The sequence below is a fragment of the Arachis ipaensis genome, chromosome B09 (assembly GCF_000816755.2).
Source record: "Arachis ipaensis cultivar K30076 chromosome B09, Araip1.1, whole genome shotgun sequence".
Lineage (NCBI taxonomy): Eukaryota > Viridiplantae > Streptophyta > Magnoliopsida > Fabales > Fabaceae > Arachis > Arachis ipaensis.
Window position 1 is genome coordinate 48069172 of NC_029793.2, and position 10673 is coordinate 48079844.

At 33.3% G+C, this 10673-nt stretch overlaps 1 protein-coding gene and 1 long non-coding RNA gene across 8 annotated transcripts in view; one reads left to right on the forward strand and one right to left on the reverse strand.

Moving 5' to 3' along the window:
• LOC107617093 overlaps positions 1–2046 on the reverse strand; it is a 20317-nt gene extending 18271 nt beyond the window's left edge. Inside the window, exon 1 of the long non-coding RNA XR_001614796.2 lies at positions 2036–2046. This is a non-coding gene — a long non-coding RNA (uncharacterized LOC107617093). The remainder of the gene's footprint in view (positions 1–2035) is intronic.
• On the forward strand, positions 7095–9347 carry LOC107615473 (26S proteasome non-ATPase regulatory subunit 4 homolog). 7 transcript variants are annotated; one of them, XM_021111379.1, is made up of 5 exons: positions 7095–7379; positions 7484–7608; positions 7950–8104; positions 8194–8403; positions 8865–9347. In XM_021111379.1, exons 2-5 carry the CDS (start codon positions 7582–7584, stop codon positions 9064–9066), a joined length of 594 nt encoding a protein of 197 aa, XP_020967038.1. In that variant the 5' UTR covers positions 7095–7379; positions 7484–7581; the 3' UTR covers positions 9067–9347. The 7 variants fall into 7 exon arrangements, with proteins under 7 accessions (XP_020967038.1, XP_020967042.1, XP_020967040.1 ...); XM_021111383.1 differs by having other exon boundaries at positions 7484–7577; XM_021111381.1 differs by having other exon boundaries at positions 7484–7566.

Consider the following 10673-nt stretch of genomic DNA (forward strand, 5'->3'; position numbering starts at 1 on the left):
AAGATATTAAGAATGTTAGAGAAAAGGAACTAATGGAAAGGGAAAAAGAAAGAGAAGAGGAGAAGGAACATAGAGCAAAGATGATGGCAATCAAAGAGAAGGAGTTACAAATTCAAGCGGCAATAAAAGAACAAGAATTACAAACTCAGAGGTATATTAAAGAAATGGAGATAAAAGCAAAAGAAAGGGAAATGGAAAGGATGGCCAAGGAAAGGGAAAGAGAAATGGATATGCAAATACTTAATGCTGACATGTCTACAATGGGTGAAAAACAACGAGCTCTTCATGAGATTGTATGTCAGAAAATAATCAATAAGTGGTTTACTTAATGGTTCCTTGTATTTGTAGAGTTAAGTAGTATATTTTTATTTTTATTGCATATTACTGGTATGTGATGTAGTCTGTTTTATTCATTTTTTATGTAACTTTTTAAATTAGTCAATATTATTTTTCCATTATTGTTTATGAAAGTGACCGTTGCAAAACTAGCCGTTTTAAACTTAGACAAGAAAAAGATAGTCGTTAAGTAGCCGTTGAAAGTTGCCGTTTTAAACTTAGACAAGAAAAAACTAGCCGTTAAGTAACCGTTGCAAAACTAGCCGTTGAGAAGTAGCTACTTGTTGCGAAAACACTTATAAATATCAACTATCAATGATTCAGCAACTCCACTCCAAATCTGGTTTCTCACCTTAAAAGAATACTAAAAAGAATCTCAAGCTATTGCTAGAAATTTTGATGATATGTTTAATGAGGCTTTTATGGTAAAAGAAGATGGCGGAAGGTCGTGGTTTTCCTGACATGTTGGGTAGCATTGACTGCATGCATTGGCAATGAAAAAATTATCTAAATGTGTGAAAAGGTATGTACATGAGTGGTTATTGTAAAGTTGTAACTATAATACTTGAGGTTGTAGTATCTTCAAACCTTTGGATATGGCATGCGTTCTTTAGAGTTTCTGGTTTAAATAATGATATCAACGTGTTAAATCGTTCACCAGTGTTCATTCAATGATATTCTAAATGACCGTGCTCCGGAGGTAAACTATACTATTAATGGTAATAACTGTACTATGATATATTATTTAGCAGATAGTATTTATCCTGAATGGGCTGTATTTGTCAGATCAATCTCAAAACCACAAGGGGAGAAACGACGCAAGTTACTTGCATAATACCAAGAAGGGCAAAGAAAAGATGTAGAGCGAGCATTCAAAGTGTTGCAAGCATGCTTTGCAATTATACGTGGTCCAGCGCGCTTTTGGAAAAAGAAGAAACTTGCAAACATAAAACGAGCTTGTATTATATTGCATAATATGATTGTTGAGGATGAAAGAGACACTTATGTAGGAAATTTTGCTCAAGACTTAGAATGTGACGATGTCGAAAACGGCTTATCACAACCTCAGCCAGGAGAGGAAAATTTTGCACCATACCATCAATTTCTCCAAAGAAATGCACAACTTTAAAATAGGCAGTAGCATTGACAGTTGAAAGAGGATTTGATTAAACACATATGGCAATTTCATAATACTTGTCGTTAACTATAGAGCTTAACTATGCTTTTTTTATATTAAATAATTTTACAAATTAGTATAATCTCGTACTATATATTGTGTATTATTTTATTTATGATTTTTTAATATTAATATTTTTTAACAGTGAATTGTTTTTGAATTTATGAATTAAAAAATTATTAAAAAATAGTAATTATATTAATTTTAATAATTGATTAATTAAATGGAACCACAATAAGAACTAAAGTTAGTTCCTCCTAATGAAAAAGTGAGAAATACTTTGAGTTCCTATTTATTGTTTATGATACAAAAATTTAATGTGTAATTTTTTTATGACAAGTGAGTCATAAATAAAAATTAGAATGAGTTTTCTACTGAAGAATGAGTCTTAGCTCACTACTAGAAAATTAATTATTACAGATGGATATTTCCGACGGATTTTATCCCACGGAAATACAAACAGAATTTTAGAGGAATTTTTTGTCGGAAAACAAAAAAAATGAATTAGCATAAATTACAGACGGAAAAAAATCCGTTTATAATTCTGTCAGAAAAATTAATTTTTTTTTTGTGGGAAATAATTACAGACGGAAAATTTGTCTGTAATTAAATAGCAAAACGCTGCATTTTATTAAATTATTACAGACAAAAAATCCGTCTGTAATTTAAAATTTTTCGTCGGAAAATATTAGATTAAACCTAATTCTACCCCACTCTTTCGAGCTCCATTCACACTCCACTCAACTAAAACGAGCTTCTTCCTCTCTCCTTCCACGAGCTTCTTCTTCCGCCGCTGCCGCCGCCGCTTGCATCGCATCTCCTCATCGCACGAGTTTTAGTCACATCCAATTCCTCGTGCTCCTTTTCCTACCCCTTCGCTTCATACACCTCCGCCAATTTCGCTCCCGGAGCCTCCCCCTCATCCCCACGCGCTTCTCCTTGACACAAGGATTTATACCGGTTCGGATTTCCACAAAATAATTTCGTTGTTAGTATAGTCCAAACCAATAGTCAATCCTTAAATCAAATTAAATTTGATTTGTCACAAGTAACAAACCCCAATAAAATTAACCGGAGTATTTGGACTCCGGGTCATCTCACGAGGAATTACAATGAAGTGTATGATTATTGGCTATGAAGGGGACAAAGGGTTTTGTTTATAAGGGGCGGAAAATAAATGACAAGAAAAGTAAATCGTGCAAGTATTTAAAGAAGACAAGTAAATAAGAGAAAGTAAGTAATAAAAAGAGAGACATTCATGGCAAGGATTGAGATCATAGGCTTTTTATCCTAGTCATACAATGATCAATTCATCTTATTTAGTCAACTCCAACAAATGGAAGAAGGTATCATGTCATCTTCACATAGGGAGAATGTCAAACAAGACTAATTAATCATGTCACAAATATAAACAAGAATTTATCATATTACGTCATCTCCAACATTGGAAGAAGGTATCATATTATCTTCCATGAGAGAAAGTCTAATAAGACTAGCTAATCTTAATCCAAAAGTCCTAATCAACTTACTAATTAAATTAGCAAAAGATTAGCGTCAATGGAAACAATATTAGCTAACAATTCTAGATCACCAACATAAGTTGGGTTTTCATGACTCAAGATTGCCTAATTACTCTTTCCAAGCCAAGAATGCTCAAAATTTACTCTAAGATCCAACCAAGCATTTTATCAAACACTTGGAAGGCATAAAAGGAAAGCATAGTAAAATTGCAAGGAATATAAATCTACACTACTTAATTGCAAGGAATTAAACAACAATAAAGCAAATCAATGATAAAAGAGCATGAATCATAAATTGCATTGAAAGAGAAATAGAAGAACAAAAGTGCATCAACATAAAAGTAGAGAATTACATGAATGAAAGACAAAATTAGAGAGAGAAAGAGTAGAGGGACAAGAAATTGTAAAGGAAAAAGTAAATCAAAGCATGAACTAAACCTAGATCTAAGAAATTCTAATCCTAATTCTAGAGAGAAGAGGGAGCTTCTCTCTCTAGAAACTAAACTACATGATGCTAACACTTCAAAACAATTGCTCCCCCTTTGCTTGGACTTCAATTCTGCATGAAATAGCATTAGAAATGAGTTGGGCTGGCCCAAAGTGCTTCAGAAATTGCTGGGGGCGATTTCACTTTAGTGGACCACGTGCTCAATCGGCGCGCACGCGTACATGGCGCGTGCGCACCCCTTGACGTGAAGCAACATATAGAAAATTTTATATCATTTCGAAGCCCCAGATGTTAGCTTTCCAACGCAACTGGAACCGCCTCATTTGGACCTCTGTAGCTCAAGTTATGGTTGATTGAGTGCCAGGAGGTCAAGCTTGACAGCTTTGCGGTTCCTTCATTTCTTCATGAGTTCTCCCACTTTGCATGTTTTTCTCCTCACTTCTTCCATCCAATACTTACCTTATGAACCTGAAATCACTCAACAAACACATCAAGGCATCGAATAGAATTAAAGTGGATTAAAATCACCAATTTAAGGGCCTAAAAAGCATGTTTTTATACTTAAGCACAATTCAAGGGAGAATTACAAAACCATGCTATTTCATTGAATAAATGTGGGAAAAGATGATAAAATCTCCCAAATTAAGCACAAGATAAACCACAAAATTGGGATTTATCACTCCTCCTCCTTTGGCCACCATCGGCGTTTTTCTTCCACCTCTTCACCACCGTGTCCAACATCGTCATCCGTGAGATTCTCCTCGGAGCAACCACCAGGCTCCCCCGGACAACACTCCACGACTATAAAGAGGTATACTCTGATTTTATAATTATGTTGCTTAGGGCTCAATTTTTCTGTGCCAATTTTAGGTTTATCAATTTTTCTTTGCAGTTTCCATCTTCTCAAAACAATTTAGGGTTTTATTACAGAGACAGAGATGGCAAGCTTTCTGTGAAGGAACTCCAATCCTCTGATTCCATTAGATGAATATATGAATATTCGTTTGTTGTTATTGATTTTTTTTATAAGTCTAAGTTATAATTAATTTCCATTAGATGGACGGTTTTTAAGTTTCTTATTGGTTTTCTTAGCCAACCATACATCTATCTTGGTTTGGCGCCATTGATAGTGATTGAGTGTGATCTAAGTGTTAAAATTATGGATCCGATTCAATTGTTATTCACCTCGTTCTTCTTGTGCTAATAAGATTTTGGTGCTTTTCATTTAGTTAGGTCGGAACTTTGCAGAGCATACTCTTTCGGTGCGGTTGACCTCAGCTGGAAGACCGGCAGTTTCGGTTCACTCTGTGGCAGCAGTAATACCTCTGCACTCCGTGATGAAGTATATATTTGAATGCATCAAATTTTCTGTCTCCAAAAAATTGAATCTTATAATCTTTATATTGGTGCTGATTTGGTAATTCATAAAGTATGTGCTTTGAATCTTATAATCTTATAATCTTATAATCTTTTTGTGGAATACTCAATTTTTTTATTTATTTATTGTCACAGGCTGCTCTCAAGGCTGGCAAACAAACACAGGATGGGAGAGATGAGGAAATCACAGCCCTTCGTGTGGAAATTCAGGTAATTTTTGAAAAAAGCATGCATTTCTTTCCATAGTTATATTAATATATATATGGTTTACTCTGTTATTCGATGTGAAGTTATAGCTATCTTCTTTTCTTTATAAGAATCTAAAAGATGATGCAGCAGCAGCTTTTGAACAACAGCAAGAAGCTTTCGATTGCATCTCTTGTGTATGGTTCTTTTTGTTCTTGATTATTTTCATGCCTTTAAGAAGTGTTTGATGTTGTGGTTGTAGTTCGGAGTAAAAAATTTCATTCATTGTATGGTAGATATGATATCATTAAAATTGAACCTTTTCTTGTTGCATGTCATAATAAACGACTAGGTTGTGGTTTGGTCAATGGCAGTTTTAAATTTTGGTTGGTTTTGACTTTGAAGTTTCAATCTTTCCCTTGTTTTTGGATTTTGATCTCTGCCTCCAAAGGAGAAGAAAAGGTGAGTTTCTCTTCCATTTTTTCATTTTGCTTCTGAGTTTCTAACTCAATTTTGTTTCAATAGAATTTAATTTTCTGAATCATATGACAATAAAACTTGCTTTTTGAGCATATATATTACTTATTTGAAAATTCATAAACTGATTTTGTAGAATTGAATTTATGTGTGGAACTCAGCAATTATAATCTTGGTCTATGTATTCCACAAGTATGCTTCATGGAAGAATTACGGGGTCAAAACTCGGAATTTGAGTTCAGGTGCGGCTTCTTGTTTCCTTTACGGTTTGGATATATAGCAAGTTGAGCTTTTCGTAGCTGGAGCGCTTCAAAAGTTGTATTTACAAATAGTTATAGCCAAATGACAAAAGCTTTTTACAAAATTTTCTCTAATGCTACTTTTTCACGCTTTTTTAACGGCGTTGCTTTCACTATCTGTGGTGTTTTAATGGATTATTTGATGGTTTAATCCCTTACTTAGGATCTGAATTATGTGACTGTCCACTTCAATTCAGTTCTCTTCTTTGAAAAGGTGTTCCTTTTGGGCTAATAAGAACAATTTCTAATTGAGATTAGTTGCATAGAACGAATCTTAATTAATATTTTATCTATATATTTTGAAGATAATTCTATTTTCTACCTTGCGTGTCTTATTCATATAACTTATACTATACTTCATTAATTGATATTAGTATTATTTGTACATCTGAATTGAATTAGGAATTATATATTGCTACAACATATTTCACTTACAAAACATACAATTCATGCATTAAGTTGATTCATATGCATGACACTTCTCTATGCTAACTAACATCAGTATATATGCAGATGCACATGCAATAATGTATCTATAGCGAGTATACATACATATCTGTATATATATGTATATATATATCTTTAATCATGAGATTGTGCTTATTTCTGAAGTGCTGGCACCTTTGCAGAGCATACTCTTTCGGTATAATATCATTGTTTATATTAATGTATATCTGAGTTTGATTTTTTATTTGCTTAATACTTACAATAATATTTATTCTTCAATTTTTCTTTTTATCTTTTTTATTTCTCCCTGAGATTGGATATCCATTATCAAACATGACTAATCTTTTTTCAATTATACTATATCTACACAAAAAATTTGTTGTCAAGCCTATCCTTCACTTCATCAAAGTAGTATAGTATGGCTAAAATGACAGTACTTGAATCTTTTTTATGCAGAAAAGAATGACTCTGCTGAAGCTCCTAGCTGAGAAAAAGTATCCTCTCATGTAATCTAAGGAAATATATAATTAGGAAGAATTTGCTTTTTTTCCTTGATTAAAATTGGAAACAGTAAAATAATTGAATAGACTAAAGCTGAGATGCAGATGTTAAGAGGCAATGTTCAAAAACTACAACTACAAAATTGGAATCTTGCTCAATCAAACACACACATGCTAGCAGTACATTTTACATCTTATACATTCATATTAATATCATTATTTTTACAGGGATAATAATTCTATCTAGTTGCTCTTGCATGAGCTTAATTTAGGAAGGGAAAGGGTGAGTTTATATATATATATATATATAGAGAGAGAGAGAGACTGAAAATTTAAATTTTATTATCTTGCAATGATATAAACCTTTTGATGAAACTCATTTTCATATAAAAGCATTGCAACATGAACTTGTATAGAGGGCTGCTTTATTTAAAGGGACCAAGACCAACACTGAAGTTGTAGTGGTATGTTTCTAACATACAATTCTGAGCTTCATTTAGTTTTGTACCTTAGAAAATGTTACATGTTAGGAAAAGGTGGAACCGTCCCCAGAAGCTAGCTATCACAAACAGAGGAACATGAATAATAGAAGAAGATCCATTAGGCGTAGATGTAAATGCTTGCACGGTGCTCATTCTCTCCTACAAATTTAAATCTATCAAATGTTTCTTTTCTTACACTTGTTATTTAATGGTTCTTGACTTGTAATTTTTCAGCTACTCCTTCCCAAAGAATTCACCAAAAACTAGACAAAAGGACAAAGGGGAGCCTCTAGAAGAATTGTTTGAGATAGAGGATGGTAATTTTGTGGTGAATGTCTTTCATGAAATCAAGGCTTGTGGTGAATGTTATTTAATGTTTTGTGGCAGGATAGGGCATTTTGTTCCTTAAATTGACTAATTTCTTTTTGTCACTTGTGCATCATCTTCTATCAGCCAGAGCATCATATACTGAGTTTAGAATGAAGTTTGTAAATTCTAAGGTATGAATTTTGTATATTCCTGTAATTTGTGAAATCTGAAACATAATTTCTATGATTGTAGTATAGAATGAAGTTTGTTTATGAACTATATATTTGAATTGCTGAGATATTTTATTTGGAATTTGCATGCATATTCTTGTTCCTTCCTGTTCTTGTTATGACTTGATTTTGGCTCCTCCTTCTTGTCCTTGTCTGAGCAAGTATGGGGAGACCGAAGGAAGATTTTTCTTCCTGATTTAGGGTTAGAAATAGGTGGTGATATGAACCTAGCCGCTGGCATTCAGGTGGCACAATTGGCTCTTAAGCATCGGCAAAATAAGAAGCAGCAGCAAAGGATTATTGTCTTTGCTGGAAGGTACAAAAAAATGTCCCTTTCTGAAATATTTAATTCATTTGTTTGTAGCTATTTTCTCATCTAATTATCTCATTTCATGGTTTCTAAAGTCCTCTCAAGCATGAGAAGAAAGTATTGGAGATGATTGGAAGAAAGTTAAAAAAGAATAATGTTGCACTTGACATTGTCAATTTCAGCGAGGAAGATGAGGGGAAGACAGAGAAGCTGGAAGCACTCCTTGCAGCTGTGAACAATAATGATACCAACCGCATTGTTCATGTTCCAGCTGGTACAAATGCTCTTTCTGATGTGCTTATAAGATTTGTGAATTCAATTCATCTTATTTGATTTTTGTTTCTTACTTTTTAATAAGGATTCCCATTTGATCCAAGACTTCTTTGATATACATGTGAGTTATGGAATTTGTTTATTATCTGCTCGGCTTCTATCCAATTCTGTTTTGTTTTCTTCCAATTCTGATTGGAGTTTAGGGCTTTGGACTCTTGTGCTTTTTCTTTTAATCCTTTCCCCAATTATTTACTAGCTAACCAAATAGACATTGGCTCGTCCTTCATATATTTTCTTTGCCAAGCCCAAGTAGCAGAAATGGCATGCTTTAGATGGCTCTCGTGAAATATCTGTCATATTTATTCTGTCATCCTATTTTTTTGTGTTAGAGGATTCATTGTTGCTCTGACTCTTTTTTAATTCTTTCCTGTAGTACAATAACAAATTTGCTTTCCCTATTGAGAAGTAATTTTGTAACCTTGTTTTGTGGCAGCACACCTATTTTTACTAGCAATGGTGAAGGTGGAAGTGGATTTGCAGCTGCAGCTGGTGGTGTATCTGGATTTGAGTTCGGTGTGGATCCAAACTTGGACCCCGAGCTGGCTCTTGCTTTAAGAGTTTCAATGGAAGAAGAGAGAGTCAGGCAGGAAGCAGCTGCAGAAGAAGCTTCTAAACAAGAGAAGGGTGGTGAGTAGCAAGCTAGCTCATAAGATGCAACAATGACTGAGCGTACTAGTGCATCAGCTTCAGAAGCTGAGACAAAGACAAATGATATGATGGTTGGTGCTATTTGTTCTTTTAGGCAGATTTACTTTTCTGTTTCTTCCCCCAGAAGAATTCATGCACATATGGCTAATGGATGCTGATTCATGTCTATTTTTTTAAAAAGAATTCAGTTAATCTTTCTGTAATATATGTAAAATTGTGTAAAATTTAGTATGGTTGAACAATATATTGAGGATTATAGTTGATAATATACTTTTTATGTTTTGAATTATATTAACTTGCTTGTTTATAATAATTTTTTTTAGCTTTATAATACGATGAATTTATTTATTTTTTGTAATATTATAAATATTCGAATACAAATTAGAAAAAAATTTGTACTAAATTTATATTTATTTTGTATGAAAACAAGTTTATTTTGTAATTGGAAAAATAAAAAAAATTATTTTACTTTACTGACGGATTTTTTGTCTGTAATCAGAGTGTGAGATGATTTTTTAAGATTCAAATTACAGATGAAAAATCTGTCAGAAAATTTTTCTGTAATTACAGACGGAAAATTTGTCGAAAAATCTGTCTGTAAATTACAGACGGAAAATCCGTCGAAAAATCCGTCTGTTTGTCGAAAAAGCCGTCTATAATTACTGACGGAAAATCCATCGGAAAGTTTGTCGTCTTCGGGAAATGGATGGAGAATTTACAGAGGGAAAATCCATCGGTAACTAGTAAAAATCCGTCGGCAATTTTCCGACGGAAAAAATCCTTCAGTAAATAATTTCCGACGAGGCTTTTACAGAGGGACAAAATCCGTCGGTAATTTTGTCGATAACCAAAAATTCGTCTGTAATATAGACCAAATCTGTCTGTAAATCTGTCTGTATTAAACCATTTTCTAGTTGTGGCTCCACCATTACCATGCTGCTTCAATTTGGACGTTTTGTTCCTTCGGCATACTCAAGCTTCTGCCTTAGCTCTGGCGTTCATCGAACGCAAGTAGTGCTTCAGTGAGCAGATCCACCATCATCGTTCTCTGGCTTTCTGTTTCGGTTCTTTGTTCAACAGCTTCTCCGACGTCTATTGAACAGCTCATCCCTACACCATGAAAACAACATGAAACACATCACTTTTTTATTTCTTATTTAATAAATTTTCTTTAGTTTTATGTTAATTTTTTTATGTTTTGTTAAATTTCTTCAATTAAATTTGGACTGAAACCTTTGCTTTAATCTCTCTTTGGAAGACCCCGATTGACCACCCTGAGCTTGATCTAATCAAGCAACTTTCTTATATTTTGAAGCAGTTGCAGTATGGATAGTTAATCAATCACCCTGAGGTATTTTTTTCTTCTTCTTAATTTGTTCAATAAAAATTATTAGCTTACAATACTTTCTCTATCTAATATTAATATAAGATAATTGATATTATCTAACAACATTAATTATGGGTAGCCACACCAACAAAATTTTGAGTTCAACCAAAAAACTAACTACTTTTTAACTAATATTAATCAATATTTTTTTAAATTATGCTTTTATCATAAATTTAAATTTTAAATCTTAAACCTTAATTTCCAAAC